Below are 18553 nucleotides of genomic sequence, written 5' to 3' on the forward strand. Positions count from 1 at the left end.
TGTACATGTATAATGTTTTGAGATATTTAGTTGTGCAGATGATAAAAGATGGGAATGGCCATTTTTATTTTGGATATCTTCAGCTAAGATGAGTTTATTTCAAAATCTTGGAAAAGATAGACTCGGATTCCAAATCTGCATATATGCAGTACTTTATGTCATAATTCACTGATATCAATTTTGTCTGAAATGTAATGATACGTTTGTGAAGTATTAGCATTCTTTACTTTTATCTCAGTTCTTCATTCTGCATCCTGTTTATAATCATTTATGGAATCTTCTAGGTCAATGCGGTCTTGGCTTATTTGTCTGTGGCTTATTTGTATGCATGACACAGCAATAAAAAACGGGATTAGTAAAATTACCTCGACCGAGATTTGAAGTGTGAGGCCAATATAGTGAAGATGCTGAGGATTCAAAAAGCTGCGAAAGCCAGAAGCAATAATATGACATGAAATAATCTTTAATGTGAATAACAATCTCAACATATTGAAATCTGCAGTACATCATCCGCACAAACATCCACACAAGAATATATGACGGGACATAATGAGCGGGGAAGATTGCATTCTCTCCAGAGCTGCATATTAAATGCGGGTGGTAATAATCACATTGCATTGTTTAGTTTGATCTAACGTGGGGAGCACAGAAAAGGAGAGTGGCAGAGAGTGGGTGTAAAAGGGGGGAAAAGCATAATAAATCTGAGATGTAATTTAAAAAGATGCGTGTGGGAGGGAAAAGATAGGAGCGAAACAGAAAAGGCATTCAAGTGTTTGTGTAAATATGTGGATAACTGCGATGGATGGATGCTAATTTCACATCTAAGATGTGATGTGGGAAGAATTGATCGAGTGAAAACAACAAAAAGCCAATTCAGGGGTATATATAGGGGTGTAGTCAACACATGATATAGTTGTTGATTTATACATTTCCGATTCATTATTAGTATTAGTATAATGGGAAATAACATGCATCAACCGGTGAGTCTCTCATACTGTGTCATATACTGGAAACGTGCACACGGCCGTGAAGGAATGACACCAAATATCTGTTGGAGTCATCGGCTCGGAGCTGATGGGGAGAGTCTGTAGATCAAAAGGAGACGGGGACTGCTGATTTGGACTTCCTTCTCCTGTCTACTGGGGAATAATCACAGCTTACCATCTAACATATTGTCAATAAGACAGAACAGCAGCTCCCCCTATACCACAGCAGACAGATCACATACTGTAGAGAGCGCTGGAGCGTAAACAGAATCAGCTTCCAGCACCCCCCCCCCCCCCCCCCCCCCTTCCCCTTTTCTCCCTCCTAAATGCAATTCCCCGTCCTCATAGAGACAGATATATGTGCAATGCAATATGTTGGATCAGGTCTACGTTTCAAAAGGCGCGTGGGAGACACATTTGCTTTGGAGGCAAATTGCAAGGAAACGCAAACACATTTCACCTGTAGCATTTGCAGGAATATAATGACAATAACAATATATACATATATTGCTTTTTTTGAAATTATATATAAGGCCAGCCATATTTCAATATCTCCACTGTAGACTCAGACGTGATGGTTAATCAGCAGCTCTGTAGTACAACACCACCAGGGTGCTAAGTGAAAGCTGGGGGCACAACCAGGAAGTATGATTCACTGCCTTTTTTCTTTTCTTTTTTTTACACACAATAACTTGAGTCGAAATCAAAACCACAGAGGGAGGCATGTGGAAGATGAGGCTTGTGCTTTTGAGACAGATTCAGGTATTTGATGTGCACACACACACACACACACACACAAACACAAACACACACCAACTGCATATATTACCGTCAATCAAGATAAGTCATACATCACGCACTTTAACACTGTACAAGGCTCACTGTCTGCTCGTGAAAGACCAAAGAGTTCTTATCAACACCTGGCAGTCATCGCTGACATGTGCGGCTGTGTGTTTTGGGGAAATGGATGGGGAGACAGATACGGGCTTTCATCGCTGCCGCTGTAATGCATCACGGGGAGCCATCGGAGCAAGACAAAGGATATTAAAAGTATGAGAGGCAATGTCCGGGGCCATGCCACGGCTAATCGTCACAAGTCATAGTCGGCTGAGTCGGCAGTATGGAGGAGAAAAACTGCTCTGAGGAGTAACAGATGACCCCCGTGGACTAGCCACAAAGGACGGTGACCTTTGACCCCAGAGGATGAATGACATGTCAGCATCAACAGCTTTGACGACCAAACATGCCGTTTGCTGCATTTGAAAAATAACGAGTTTGAAAAACATTCTGTATGTTTAGTGTGCTATAAACATCTGATAGAAAAAAGTAGGTGTGAAGAGGAAAGGAGGGAATATGGATGACCACTTAATGAGCACGCAGCGAGTTTCCTACTGTAGCTAACATTGTTTCATCCCACCTTGATAAACACGGGCCCACTAGAAGGCATTTACAGATTAAGGGATTTATTAGGGAATGAATCCACTGACTTCACACAACTTGGCAAGTGATTTCTCAGTCGATGCTCTGATTCCCAGTGTAGTACAGTAGAATGGTCATCACCCCCCCCCCTACTGCTTACTGAGGAGAACATTTCATACCTTCCCTTTATTTGACCAAAAAGGCAGTTAAGGGCAAAGTTTGTGTTGTTGAGTGGAGCCAGATAAACAAAATCCACCAGATTAAGTGATCCGTTCAGATCTGAGTTGGATTTGCCTGAATGCAATTCTAGCAATAGTTACTTGTACATATCCATAGCGTAATCCCTTTAGGGTTTTCAAAACCACAGAGGGATTTTCTGAACCAGGAGCCGGAGAAATACAATAAAAACCAGATCACGGAGAGAGGGATGAAAGATGAAAATGAAGCTCTTGATTTTGTAGAGAAGCAAACTGTAAGGTATTTTTATGTAGATGTTCTTTATTTGTTTAAATAACTGTGTAATACATTCTTAATAAATGAAATTCAGTATATGCATGCCACTTGTAGCCTCTTCCACAACATATAGATTAATCAGCAAAATGATTGACTGAACTTTTATTAAAAGCCTCGAACTTTAATACGATGGACGCGAGGATCAATTCAAGAATGGATTGACTTTTAACTTCCTTTTAAAGTAAATCTATGGAGGTAGAAATGTTGAAGAATTAGAAGGTATTCTCTTCTTGTTAGGCAACATGCAATCATCAGAATACAGATAACTTTCAGCACCACAGCACGTGGACAGCATCTGCTCCTGTGTGAATCGATGGGCAGGGAAGGGATTTAATTCCCTCTGAAGCCGCCCATGCCAAAAACACGTGCATCCACAACAGTGACATTTCTAAAGACACTAATCAAGCCTCACTAATATGCATGAGTACAACTTTACAACTTACCCCTCCAGGTTATTCCTTCAGCATCATTGTTCCATTTCCTCTGGTAAAGCCAATTCTCTGCCAGTGTGTGTGTTTTTTGAGGCATCCAACAATGAAAGCAGAGACCGGGAGAGAAAAGGGAAGATACAATGCGGACCTTTAGAAAAAGGAGGGGGAAAAATCAAAAGAAGGAGCCTACGCCGAAGGAAAAGCCTAAATAATCCATCTGTGATCCAGGAGACGCTATCAGATGGGGTGCATACAAATCACAAAGCTACCTCTGCAGCAACCTAGGTCCAATATCCTCAGGGTCCTAAGGCTGCACTCATACAGATTAAGCCTGGTGCCTACACACTCATGGACATTACAAAAGGGTGAATTCAAACAATACTATTTGCATTTTGATTTTATTTTTGAGGGATTATTTAGAAGAAAATGCTTTTTTTCCCTTTGTTTTTTATTTTAATATTTCAGTCAGTTTTCAGTCATTGGGGAAATCATGGGCAACATCATTAATATGAGTTAAGCAGAAGACTAATCGTTATGCTTTAAGGTATTTCACAATGTATTTGTATATTTCTTGTGTACGTCTTACATGTGGCAACACATTGTCACAATCTGTAAGTCCAGTGGACTTATATATGGACTGTATATTTTTCACAGCTCAATCTTCGTGCAGCAATGGAGAGAGACTTGCAATACAGACACATGCCTGCATCGTGGTCCACAATCTGCAGAAAGGCATCCGGGAGGATCTACGTCCACCTGCAGTAAAACCTCTGTCTCTTTCACTGAAAAATTCCAGCGATTCAGTTTTGCTGCCTGCTTGTTCCTATTCAGGTACAAACAGTGGGGGTGCTGGAGCCTTAGCATGCATAAGCCACGAGGCAGCAAAAACACCCAATTCATCATGGAGATAGCAAACACCAAACGCCGAAAACAAATTTTACATTTTTCACTCTACCTGACTTGCGTGGCTGTGCAATTCCGCCCCTTTCTCTCCCACTATACACCTCTCTTATGCATTTTTCATGGCCGGATCACCTGTGCTCACATCCAAGTAACAGTTGTTGACTGTAATTGATCTTTCTGCTTGTATTGTATTGGAAACAATGTCCACGATGACTGATGAATGCATCTTCTTCTGTGTAATGATGCGTGGAAACAAAAGGAGAATTGATCCGCAACATTGCTCAGCAGCTATTTATCCAATTCAATCTACCATACAGCAGCGGGATGGGTGCTGTGGATTGCACAAATCAGGCAAATACACGGGAGCTTTAGTTCTAATTTTGTGTGACATTCAATTCCACCAAACAGCACAATTTTAACTTCATTGCTGTTGTCACGAAAAGCCTTTCAAGCCCGTCTACTAATTCCTCTTGTATTTATGGAAAGATCAATCTATGCGCAGACATATTCATCTCCAGGCTGGAGTGTTTATTCCCAACTGACACTAATGCAAGCCTAAGACCTGTTCAGTAAAGAGCCAAGCACATGAGTGAGGTTAAGAGCATTTATAAATCCATAAAAAGGTAAACATTTAGCTTGTTTGGCGTTTAGGTATTCTCACCTATAATTCTTCTGGAGAACGAGAGTCTGATGCTGCAATGGAGGGGCATCGGGGCATGTGACCCAAAACAATTTTCTTTTCAACTGCGCTTTTATCAACAGCACTCTTATCCAGATCCTTCATCTCACTCAGCAGCGCGGTTTTGAATTAACCTCAAGTCAATATCATGGTCATCTATCACGCTGACAGGAGCAGGCTTGTGAGTGTGACATTGGAAAGATAATCATCTCGAGAGGAAAATGTGGTCTCCTCTAGCGAAAATGTTGCTCCGCCGGGGAGGATGACCAAGTCACTTTGCGGTTTGAACCCAAGGTGAAGCACACAAACACGGACGGTGTGTGACAGTCAGTGAAGAAGAAAGCAACGCTTTGTGTTTGGATGCAGGATATCTCTTAATGTTGTGATGTGAAGCAAACAAGAATGACCTCCTTTTATACATATATCTCTATATGTATATAATTGTATTACTTCAATCTCAACCTCGCTTCCATTAATTAACTGTCTTGATTACTGCAATAACATTTTACACTATGAATAGCTGCATTGACTGGCTCTGTGTAAAGAAACATGATATACTATCCAGTGACATGATTTCCTATCTAATGGATTCATTTAGAGCTATAAAATGAAGGAAAAGTTGGTTTTGTGATTTTGTCATAGAAAATCACAACATAAGATATCACCATTTCAATCATCCTACAAGAAGAAGAGTATTTTACTAATTCTGTTTGGGAGTTCTCAACAACTTCTGTTGAAATGTGCCTCCTTCCACTCATTCATTTACAAAACCAACCCTCATCATTTTCTTTCCTTTATCCACGACATTCTAAAAAGATGAATAGTATGATTCATAGGAGGCAATGAAGTAGATACATGCAGAGATCCCCTCCACATATTACACATCCACATAAATGCGGAGAATATTTAGCTGTTTTAATTGGTTCCAACTCGTTATATGTGTTTTAATGTTGAGTAATACACCTGTAGAACCTCTAGTATATTTAGTCAGTTAATGAACTGTACAAACCTGTTGACCCTTGGTCCGAGTCTCTCTTTGTCCTGTTCCATTATTGATCTTGGTCTTAATATTTGTTTCTTTAACTGCATGATGAACCTGTCACATAGACTAATGGCCAGCCCCGAGGTCAACTCTGGTCCAAATATTATCTATTAGCCTCGTACCCTCATCAATTTATCATTACACTTTATGTTGATGATGAAACAAATGCCCTCAATATCTCTCTCTCTCTCTCTCTCTCTCTCTCTCTCTCTCTCACACACACTCACACACACACACACACACACACACACACACACACACACACACACACACACACACACACACACACACACACACACACACACACAAGCTGAATTTAACTGTGATTTGCTCACATAAAAAATGGTTATATTACCATAAATTGCTATGGTAATATCCGAGTGCCTTTCTCCTCTTTGGTCGGGCTGACTGACACTTCGGCATCTACAGAGTCAGGGAGCCAAACAAAGCTATTTTTGTGGATACACCATTATACAAGCACTGCATGGGGAATCTGTGAGAATGCAATCCAGGTGTCATTGCCCCTTGGTAATCTCTCTCGTCTTCAGGAATTCATTTTCTCGGCAGCTTCACTTGAAAATGACATTCTGACACCATTTACATGGAAATCACTTTGCCTCTTCATCTGTAATAGCGGCCTGCATGCAGACAGGTCCTCTCAGACGGCGGAGGAAGGAAAAAGAAAGAAGGAAAGAAAGAAAAGAAAGACAGGAAGGAAAGAAAGAGAGTCAAAGATGGCGGATACTAAAACATGGGGTTTTCATGGTTAAAGTCAAGGTCGGAGCTTTAGGTATTATGGGATGGAGACCAAGGGAAAGGATAATGTGGGAAATTGCCATTTCTCTCCGGAAAAGTGTATCTTCTCACTCCCCCTCACTCCCCCTCTGCCTTTCTCATACACAAGAGAGATGTAAAGATTTTCCTTGAAAGAAAAAGAGAAATCCACCATCAAAGCTCACAGCGGAGTACGTCTTAAGAGGAATGCATATAGGTTCTAGGATCACACACTGTATGCATCTTCATACACACTGCACAAACGTGTACTACTTGTACGGTGTCACTTGTGACCTCGGGCATAAATGCACGCTTACACACGCATGTAAGCAATATATAAACATATACAACAACCTGTATAATGTTCCATAATGAATGTAGATCAACGTAGGAGATCTCTTCTGCAACATTGTGCAATAATAAAAAAATATAAATTATAGAATGTGTGTTTTTTTATAATCCATGCCATTTTCTTTGGAAACTACACTAGATGTAACATTACATTCAACCCAGCCTGCAAAACCACCCTGGTGGCCTACAGCAGCTTTTCTCAGCCATTGGGCAGAGGCCTGCTGCTGGGCCTTAGAGCGCTATCTAGAGGGCAATAGAGGTACTGCCAAATGGTCAATTACATTTTTTTTTTAATGGGGGTAATTTACAAAGCTAGTTATTTTTTTATATAAATGAGCTCAAGAATTCACATTAAGTATAGGGCCACAGGGCAAGAGCCCCCGAGCACTATTTCATAGCTGTAGGGGCCAGTGAGCACCTATTGTTATACTGTGGATTTTTTCCTAGTTATTTTTCATCTTCCAGACACATTTCGATTTGCTACTTGTCCTACAACTCGAAGAGTTGAAACGTGTGGTTCGATTGGGATCAGTGTGCTATTACTTAACAGAAAACGATTTTTTTTGCGACGTAAATAATAAACATGCAATAATGCCAGTGAGACTATCTGTATTCTTCTGAAAGGTGAAAAAATAAACACACCACAGAATTACTTCTGTAACATATTTATTCTATAAAAAAGTAGTCCTGCATAATATTCTATACTGAATACAAAAATGTAATGCTCAGTTATTTTGAACATTTATCAATAGACGATAAGCGTCTTAAACGGGTTAAAACATTAATCAGTAAGAATCACGATTCACACGATTAAACGCATTCATATTGATTATTGGTGAAGCCAAAACGATTCATTCTATTTATTTTTTTTAGCAGATCGATTTAGTTGAATCGGTAGGACTGACGATCGATTCATCGATGCATCGAATTATTCGTTACACCTCTATCAAATACACAATCCAACAACTCCAAAACGCTTTTGTGGACAAGTTGTGACCTGAACACTCACCACGCTGTGTGATAATAATGTAACGTTATGAGACGGAGACGTTTTTTAGAGGTAAATTCATGCAAAACCGCTGATGCGCGTTCCCTTCAGGGACAGTTTTTCAGCAAGCAGTCTCTCTATTTGCCTCTAAAACCACACATTCCGGCAGTAGCCCCCGTGGGTTTCGAAATTTCCCCAGAGGGAATACAGCGTAGTTATAAGAGAATATAATTTCAATGACGAATTCTATGAGAATATGAATCCCATGCCAATCACGGAAGGTAGAGACAAATAAGTCTTTCCACTGTTATCTAGCCAACGTTTTCAAGGATGCAGTAACACAACATTGATTGTTTTTTTAAATGAAAAGGTGATTTATGGCTCTATGATTTCTGTGATGTGAAAACACAGGCAGAAAGGTGAAATTCAGCGATGAAAATGTAATATCACAGAATTTGCCAAAATGCGGATGCAGTTCATGAAAGTCCAAAGCAACAGAACAGTGTTTGGAGCTTCTAGTTACAAAAGGAAGAAAACCCCAGGCCTACATAACAACAAGTATGGTGTGAATCCTTAGCTATTACACGTTCACATTCATTATTATTAATTAATTAATTATGTCACTGATTTAATCTTTACAGCCATCAGGCTGAAACACTTCTTGGGTTTGCAAATCATTTGGGGGTGAATCAGTGGGCCATTTCAAGTTGTCATCATATTTTTCATCAGGTCAGACGATAGACTGTAACATTTGTGTCAAACTGTCAATTTGTTTTCTTACTAACATAAGCTCCAACAAGACACAAACACAACCCAGAATGGAGATGAATGCCGAACCAGAAGGTCGCAATATTATTTCATGATAAAAGCAAATAAAAAATATCTTTATAAGCCACATTCTTTCCATTCATGTGGATTTAGGAAGAAGGCTTAAATTCTGCCACCATGCCTCCACAAATGTAAGGGAGGGGTGGAGATTTCTGTTCTGCAGCGTTGTAGAAAAACAACAGGTGTTGCTAATAATATTACCGATGGCTTCGTTCCATTCCAGTGCTCCAGGCAGCCTTGACAGTGTGACAGGGGGCCCAGCGTACACGATACCAGGATCCCAGACACGAAGCAGCTAAATGGAATCCAGGCATCATTCATTTAATCATTTACAGCTGTGCTTCTGCTGCTCACATGTCAGAATGACCTCCTTTAAAGAGGCCCATGGGCATTCACCCACACTGCAGTTTTAGGAATTAAGGCAAAACAAAAAAGTTTAAGTCTGAGGTCATTCAAAACGTTGCAAGCCTTTAGTCATGCATGAGCAGGTCAGAGCATGTCTGGAGTAAAGATTGAAGTTATTCCAGGCAAGTCTTCATAACACTGTCTTCCAATCGTTGACCATTAAAATTACACAGCTTTTAATTCTTCTGCCTTTTTAATTTCAGTAAAAGCCAATATGGCTTTGCTAAAGAACGAAACACGTGGTTTACTTCTTGTCTGTCAAGCATGAGTTGAACCTTGACGTTGTAGTGGGGCTTAGTAGATATTAGATAGTGTATATATATGACGTTAGCTTAGTTTTGAGTTAGCTTGATTCACAGTTGATTAAGTTAATTCAATGGCCACGTTCCCAATATTTAAAAGCGACAGCAAGCTGTAATGTTCCTTATGAACAGGTATATTTGCGTCACAACATTACAGTCTATGGTCACAACAGAAAAAAAAAAGTTTAAATATTGTTTTCTTACTTTGGCTGTCGTTCTGCCATACTGGGGTGAATTCTGTACAAAACGTCTCTTCGGTGTCTTTAAGTGTCTATTTTATAAAGCTCTCCTGATTTACCACACTAATACAAAAGGCCAGCGGCTGGGATTCGTCAATGACAAATTGAGAATGATATCATCAAGTGAGTCATGAAGAGGATCGTTTTTTGGGTTTTTTTTGTCTGTAATCTGATTGCAGCATGTTTTTTTTTATTTTCCCAGTGTCAGTAAAAGCAGCATAGTCTGGCGTGCCGTGCGTGGTCCCAAAGTTGATAGGCGGAAACAAAGTATGACGTCATTACGTACAGCGGGACGTCTCGGAGAAGATAAACAAAAAGGAAGGAAGCCTTCGGCCATATAATCGCGGCAAAATCGTTTCAAAATTTAGCTCGTAAGCTACAGTTAGCCACTACATGTGCCATTTTATTGCGTAGATAACAATCACTCGGCGTTCGCATCATGGACGAGGGAATAATATTTCGTATGAGTGCGTTTTCCGAGCAAGGGGGCAGGAAATACATGGAGGACGTTGTCGAGATAAGAATCGAGTACGAGCCGAAGCCGTCGCCAGTCGAAGATTATGCAAAGTCGCAGGGACACGGAGGACAGGGGAGAGCGGAGAGTGAGCCCACAAAACAGACTGAAAATGAGACGCACGACCCGGACGCTGCTGGCGAATCCGGCCCGGCCTCCGCGATGTGGGTAGAGAGTCTCTCCGAGGAGGACGGCGGCGGCAGCGGCGGCGACAACAGCGCGCCGGCGTCGGAGGGCAAAGTCGCAGAACGTACAGTCGACACTCGGAGGTCCGTCGCCTTTTTCGCCGTTTTCGATGGCCACGGGGGCCGAGAAGCGGCACACTTCGCGAGGGATAACCTGTGGGATTTATTGAAAAGGCAGCGGGGGTTTTGGTCGAAGGATCACAGTGAAGTGTGCGCCGCACTCAAGAAAGGCTTCATCGCCTGTCACCACGCCATGTGGAAAGAGCTACGTAAGTCGTCAAAGTTGAGCCCCCTCCTGTATTTATCATCAGTCTTGCTGTCACGGTCTGAGCTCCATCGTTAGACCGTGTCACATGAGGCTGCGTCCCACTCGGCTGCTCCGATGATGCCCGGTCCTCTGGCGGCTGAACCGTCCCATCACAAGTGAACGAGCTGTCATCTGAGTCGACACAACCGCTCTGACCGCTCTGGTGGATATTTTCCTCACAGCATTATATAGGAGTGGATTGTGGATCAGAAAGGAAGCTTAGTTTTGTGTCTGTGCATTATAACATCCATTTTGTGTCAAGTTAGGGTTATATCAGGTTGTTATTTTAATGTCAGTGTTGATCTTGCACTTGTGTGCACCCTGTATGTATTATTCAGTTGCTGGAAATTAATGCAATATTGGCCTACATGGCACGTGGGTAGCATGCAGCGGTACGTTTCTATGGTAACATGGGTCAAAAGTGTTTAACCCTGCGTTCTGGAACTGAATTTCTCAAAAAAATAAGCTTGATGTACCCATTTAAGCCAGGCTTATGTGGTTATCACGTTGTATGGCTCGGCTAGCTGATCCTTGGCCAGCAGAATTGTGTTCATCAGTAGTGTGATGGTGATGGTGATTGCCACCATAAACCTCTACGTGGGCAAAATGAGAACAATAATTGTTTTACTTGACTCCTGAACTCCTGTCGATGCAGTAAGACAGTTCAGTATAATTAAGTACAAATACTGCAGATGCAGAACCAAACCATTTCCTTTAGTTGCTTTGGTTATGGCTGTATAGCTGCTGCTAAGTTCTTAGTACACAGATGCCCCAGACTCGCCTGTAGGCCGAGCTACAGTTTGTGTGTTTGTTTGTGCTCACCTGTGCTAACATGTATTGTGGTAGGATGTAAGGAAAGGCTTCTTTGCCTGGGTAGACTAAATCAACACCTTTCATGCCAGATTAAAGGCTTATATTTACTATCCTATTCCTTATATTGACAATCCTCTGATGCATTCATTGGTGTAAAGTGGAAATCAGACATAAGTCCAGGAAAGTATTTCCACCTTTAATCTACTTTCTACTTGGCTCCAATGTACCCTGTTCCCTAGTTGTGTCCAGTGATCATTTTGTCAAAAGTCTTACTTTTGTCTTAAATCTCAGAAAGGACATTTGTTTGTTAAAAAATACAAACAACAAAATACCCTACTCATGTTGTAGTAAGTATCGACTCCAGCCCCCCCGCGACCCTGAATACAGGATAAGCGGTAGACGATGGATGGATGGATGGATGGATGGATGGATGGATGGATGTTGTAGTAAGTAGCCTGTGCCTGTATGTTGCAGTTTCCGTATGGTAACGTGATGAACGTGGTTTTTTCATTGACTATGTAAGTATTTTGGATTGTGTTGTTGCCCTACCAACAGTGTCTCCCTTACCAACTTTGTCCGTATAATATTTGATTAGTGAGCAACATTAATCATGTAACCTTTTGTCCCCCCCCCCCCCCCCTTACAGCGGAGTGGCCAAAGACTATTACTGGCCTGCCCAGCACATCCGGCACCACAGCCAGCGTGATTGTGATCCGCGGAGTTCACATGTATGTTGCCCACGTAGGAGATTCAGCAGTGGTGGTTGGAGTGCAAGAGAATGACTCTGATATTACGCTCCAGGCACTTGAAATAACACAAGACCATAAACCTGAACTCCCTAAAGAAAAAGAGCGGATTGAGCGACTGGGTGGCAGGTGAGTCGGCAAAGATTGAGTTGTGGTCAGGGGCTACGTCCAACAGCCAAATCACATCAGCACTTGTTCCTTTAGACTTTGTTGTATTTCCTGTCGAGCTTTCCTTTTGTGTTGAAACGTGTTGTGTTATTCTTGTAACTGCAGTGTAATGAAGAAGTCTGGGGTGAACCGCGTTGTGTGGAAGAGGCCCCGGCTGACCCATAACGGCCCTGTGAGGAGGAGTACGGTCATTGACCAGATCCCCTTCCTGGCCGTGGCCCGATCCCTTGGTAAAGATGATACCCTGTTTACCGTCTTAAGTGTCCATAAAATGATGTATTTTAGTCAAAAGTATGTTTTTGTTTAATAGTAAAAAATATTTTGTCATCTTTTTTTTTTTAAGGTGATCTGTGGAGCTACGATTTCTACAGTGGGGAGTTTGTGGTTTCACCTGAGCCAGATACCACCATGATGACCCTTGACCCCCACCGGCATCGCTACGTCATCCTCGGCAGCGACGGACTGTGGAATATGATGCCGCCCAAGAACGCTGTCAATATGTGTTCCAGCCACGACAAAATGGTGGTACGTAACTATACAACTAATAAGACGCAATTCCCAAGAGTGGAATGTGATGTTGTAATGATTTTGACAGGATGCGTAAAGTTGCAGTCGCAGGATTTATCTCGTTGGAGCCTGGAAGCTTTAAAAGCAGGATTTTATGAAATCATGACTTTTCTTTTTCTGTCTGCGGTTTGTTTTTCCTTCCAGGGACCAAAGGGAATGTCCTGCGCTCGCCGGCTGGGATGCACGGCTCTACTGTTTTGGAAAGAGCGCATGCTCCGTGCAGACAACACAACTGTTATTGTCCTGGCCCTACAGGAGCGCGGAGGCCCCCCCATCCCTATGCACCGAGATGAAATAGTCGTCGACATGTCTACAGGAATGGACCATGTTCCATTCCCAGGAACTACTTATAACACATGTGCCATCCCTAAGGTCAGTGCCGTAGCTTTGTTGCATCCTGCGTTTGTAATGTTAGAATGAACCATTTAAAACATACAACAAAAGGACATATTACATATTTTCCAAATGTAGAGTCTGCTGGGGGAAGTACCTCAGGGCCACTCTGACAATGGGGATAAAATACACTGAATATTTCTATGTTTGTTTGTTGCTATTCACTGTATCGTCCTTTGTATATATTCCAGTCCATTTTTTATTGTCATTCTGTTTAATAATTTCACCTCCGGTTAAAGTATGAACGTTTTTAGACACCAATGGCAGTTGACTTGAGGTCGTACCAGCAGTATCGGATCAGTGGCGGGTTGCTTTCAACAAATCACTCTTTGTTTTCGGGGCCAACAGGAGGAGCATGAGGATGACATGTTTTTTGAAGAAGATGAGATATATGGAGAAGATCATGAGGGATGGCCGTGCCTGGAGTGGTAGTGAGGTGACTGCTCAGTTCTAAAAATGTATCACAGTGTCACAATATGACCAGCCAGTGATTTATATGATTCATTAGCTGAATAACCCGACTTTTCTTGTTGACAAAAACAACAGATATCTGGATATCAACGATGACAAACTTCCTTTTTAGCTGGTTGCTTCTCTCTATGAGTATTGATATTGTACTGCTATGAGAGAGCTGTAGAACACAAAATTATTTTCAATGTGTTGCCCAGTATTTAAAATTCAAAGGTGGATAACCAATAAAAACCAAAAAACAACGACTGTTCCCATCACCAATTCCACCTTGAAAACTTCTTCCCAGTTCAGCCAGTAGAGGGAGACAGACAGACCGGCTTATTAAAATATATTTTAATATCCAATGACAGTATACTGGATATCACACCTTTCATATTTAAATTACTATGGTATTAGGTGCAAAATGGAATAAACTTTTCTGTTCTGTCCCTTCATTAAATTTTGATTAAAAACAAAATATATATGTATCTGAAGACTAGTACTTACATAACTCTTTAAAAATGCCTTTGGGAGGAGGAGATGGCCATTTGATCATTCTTCTTTCTCCCCTAATACCTTGAACAGCATTTCATATTTTATTGCAACAAGACGGAAAGCACTGGGAGTGCTTCTATTCCCCAAATTACCCAATGTCAGCTTTCTTTCAAGTGGAAGTCACAGACCTATATAATATATTGTCTACATTCTCTACAATCTACATTATCACGTAAAAACTTGATTTCCAACCATTTGAACAACCATCTTAAACCAATTGTTTGTCAAACTATTGTACATTTCCATTATTTTAGTCTTCGTCCATTTGTAACAACTTTCATCTGTGTGTCTCATTTATTAATACAGAAAGAATATGAATGAATTTACATGTAGAAAAACACATGGGTATTATAATAGAATACGATAATACAAAAACAATAATTAGTATTTTGTTTGTTTGTTTATTCCAGCGGAGTGATGCGGCGACTGCTTCCTCCCCATTCAAAGGAAGTCCAGCCGCTCTGGAGCAGGCATTCGGGCTGTATGAAGCGGCTTTCTGTGCCACCGCACAGCTCTTACCTGACACCGACTGTGTGAGGGCCACACTGCCCCCTTCAGGCAGCCCAGTGAATGTTTTCGAAAAGCAAGACTCGACAACCCAAATGGACTGTGCTGCTCCCGCTCCTCCGTTAAAAAGGTCTCGCCGTTCTCCACACGCACACCCCGAACTCAGAGGTCCTCCCCGTCTGCTGGGCCGCACCTCCGATGACAGTTTCCACCAGGAGGCGCCGCACAGCAACATGCAAAGTGAACAATCCAGTCAAACTCAAAAAAGAGGCTCCTCCGAGGAAAGCAGCATCCTACCACAGCACCGCAGCTCCACCTTATGCGTGTGCTGATTCTTGTCTCATAGAAACAGTGTTTTTTGCCCTGAGGCTGGACGGATAATCGGCATCGTGTCTTCGGGTGTGACACAGGCCTATTCCTAGATGTATACTTTTTTATACAAAGTCTTTTTGTTTTTGTAAATATGTGAGAAAATTTGAGATTTTAAATGTGTTGCCGTTTTAAGCTTCTCGCTCTTCTCCCTGCCCCCTCTCGAAATTGGAGTGTTTGCAGACATTTTAGATCCATTCAATATACACAATCTATTTTCATACGTATAAGTATGTATAGTGTATCCAAAAGACCTATTTGGAAGAAGACACTGCAATGTGAGATGACATCAGGTCCACCAAAATTGTGACACGTGCAATCTTCCAACTTAGATTTTTATCTGACTTTAGGTGGTTTTTACTCGGTGGGTGTTTCAACATGCCAGTCTTTTCCTTCATCGGGGTCAACACCCCAGACCAGTTGTTTCTTAGATGAAATGTGCTACTATGCCATTGTTAGGGGTTTCTTTTTATTGTTTAATTGGGTTCAATAGAAGCCCCTGTTAGTGGTAATACTGTAGGATGCAAAATAATGGAAGTTTGACAAGCAACGGTCCGAGGTAATGATGAGGGTATTGGTTTTAAGTATTAATTGTTTTAAGTTTAGCAGTGGCTAATTATGTACTGTCATGATCACAATGCAATGCAGCTAATTGGTGTATCATATGAAAAGCTTGTGAGGAAGTGTCAAAGGGTCTGTTCACCCAAATCAGAAAAACTCATTTAGCTAGTGGTATGATCTCTCCGTGTACATACGTGGGATTTCTGTGAACTGACCCTTTTATTGTACTTTGCAAGACCATTTTTTCCCTCTGCTGGAGCGTTCCATTCCAGGCATGTCCATTTGTGATTTGGCCAATGGGTATTGGTACTGTATTGAGTGCTGATGTGAAAGCCAAGATCAATATCTGTGCCTCACTGAAAGGTGGTTAGAAGTCCGCTTTGCCCTTGACTTTTGTTTCTATAACATCCAGTCCTCTCGGCGCTAACACCAATCCAACAGGCCTTTTCTATTTCTGTCCATGTGTTGTAGCCTTTGTGTGACGTTTGCTCCCATAACTTGTTTTAATCCGCACATAAAACACCTTATGGTACGAATGCGGGACGGGCCCGTCTCATGGTGTGTATATATAGGGAATTTCTAACTTGTGTTAACACGGCAGCTCCGTTACTGTTTTAGCAGATTATTTTTTTTTGCCTTCCTTTTCCATAAAAAAAAAATGACGTTGCCTTAGCACAAATGAGTCACAGGTGCTTTTCACAGGTTTTCATGTTTGGGACTCAAAACACCTGAGAATCTCTAGGATGCGTCTATGTTGGTGTGGCTGTAGCTTCGAACCATTTATCGTGCACCTCCACTTTACACCGATGTCGTTTCACCACCCACACTACAGCATACTACACCTGCTCCCAAACCCGGTTCATGTTACATTACAGAGCAGTTTGTTGTTTTTTTGTACAGCACGTCGATATGCAATAGAAATTTGTATCGTACATTTATTATGCAAAGTTATTGGGGTTTTTCAGGAGTCTGGCATGCTCAGAGCTACACTGTATGTCGTGAAGTGTCCAGAGGTAATGGATGTTAATGGGCATGTGTGTTTGTTTTTTTTTGACAATGACAATACTTTTGGGTTTGGCTTCATGTCCACTGCAACCAGTTTTCAGGACTAACTGTATAAGCTACATGTGTTCAAAGTGACTGGATATACAGTGTCTGTGTGTTGTAATAAAAGTTCTCATTTTCCAATCGGCGCCGTTACGTCCGTTGCAGTGTCTATGTTCAAACAACACTATATAGCCCCCTCGTGTGGAGTGACCTTAGCATGTTTCTGTTTGGTAACATGACGTGTTCATCAACTTTGTTGGTGCGGCAACGTTTATATTGCTTTCAGCTACTGTGTAGCTTGAGTGCAGACGCAGAACATATGCTTGCATTTGTACAGGTTGCAATGGGTTTTGTGTTCCAGTAGATGGCGCTGATGTAAAAGGATTAAACCGTGTGTGTGTGTGTGTGTGTGTGTGTGTGTGTGTGTGCAGTCACTAGTCTCTTAATGTCTTGTTACAGCTCAACATCAAACATGATAATAGAGATGCTGTACTGCATGCAGGTGTATTGAAATAAACGAATAGAAGCTAAACACCACAGTGTTGGTGTTTATTTGGCTCATTCTTTTGGTTCGAAGGCTGAAAAACGTTGAAGGAAGGACCAGCCGTCTGTGACATTCTCTACCCAGCAGCGGTGGAGTTTCAGCGGGAACACCCAGATTAAAGGCAGTGGTTAATTATCCGTGCCACTCATGTTCGACTGCTCAAACCAGCTTTGACTCGGCTGCAAATGGAGGATCAACAATAAATATTTCAGACAAGTCGACATGCTTTTCGAGACACAAGACGGGTGTCTTTGGCGTTGGCTGTTCAGGAGGCAAAACTGGTGGCAGAAACACCTCTTTGCCAGCAAGGTTGTTGCCTAGAATGAGGTTGACCCTCACAGTGGCGGTCACTACCATGCGGCCTGGTTCCTGACAGGAGAAAGGACTCCCATCTGGTCTTCCCTTTCTATAAATGGAGGAACTTTGCAGACAACACAGGAGTGCTGAGGTTTTATCTCACTGATTGTGCCTTTAAGCCATCACATCACTTGAATAAGTGGAAACCACAACATTTTGTAGTCCTTCCAAAAGAATCAACTGCTCGTTTGTCATGAAATGTATTGATTACACTACGTCTTGTCTGAGCTTCAAACCGTCTCTTTGACTTCTCCCTCGTATGAAAGTCAATTCATTCTCAAGATGTCCCTCAACTGCAGCTTTAGATCCTGCTCCCTCGTCCCTGAAGCTCTGTCTTTAGCCTCATGGATCTTCTGCCACAACTCAGCCTGCTCCTGCCTCAGAGGATGCATCAGTAGTCTCCTCATTAGGCAGCTCAAATCTTTCACAGCACACCCTGCTCATCTCTTTTCTTAAATTGCCTTAAGAGCGAACATCTTCCTGCAGGAGTAAACTCATCCAACTCCTTACACCAACTCCAAATGCCATCAAATCCCAAACGTCTCCGGTACGGGGCTACTGGGCCTAGAGTGAGTGTGCCTTAAGACTAAAGCCTAAAGGCATGACATGT

General features: G+C 41.9%; 1 protein-coding gene across 1 annotated transcript; it reads left to right on the top strand.

The window, feature by feature from the left end:
- Positions 1–10135: 10135 nt before the first annotated feature.
- On the top strand, positions 10136–17187 carry LOC311025827 (protein phosphatase 1D-like). The gene is made up of 6 exons (XM_084028954.1): positions 10136–10828; positions 12326–12554; positions 12699–12823; positions 12937–13118; positions 13305–13532; positions 14969–17187. Exons 1-6 carry the CDS (start codon positions 10300–10302, stop codon positions 15395–15397), a joined length of 1722 nt encoding a protein of 573 aa, XP_083885080.1. The 5' UTR covers positions 10136–10299; the 3' UTR covers positions 15398–17187.
- The last annotated feature ends 1366 nt before the right edge of the window (positions 17188–18553 follow it).

This window comes from Eutrigla gurnardus (genome assembly GCF_963514095.1).
Source record: "Eutrigla gurnardus genome assembly, chromosome: 15".
NCBI lineage: Eukaryota > Metazoa > Chordata > Actinopteri > Perciformes > Triglidae > Eutrigla > Eutrigla gurnardus.

What these genes read in the sequence shown, in the direction of transcription:
- LOC311025827 (XM_084028954.1), top strand. Translation starts at nt 10,300, where the DNA reads ATGGACGAGGGAATAATATTTCGTATGAGTGCGTTTTCCGAGCAAGGG. An exon ending in CCAGCCACGACAAAATGGTG is followed by an intron (nt 13,119 to 13,304) that starts GTACGTAACTAT and finishes TTTTCCTTCCAG; the next exon opens with GGACCAAAGGGAATGTCCTG. An exon ending in ACACATGTGCCATCCCTAAG is followed by an intron (nt 13,533 to 14,968) that starts GTCAGTGCCGTA and finishes TGTTTATTCCAG; the next exon opens with CGGAGTGATGCGGCGACTGC.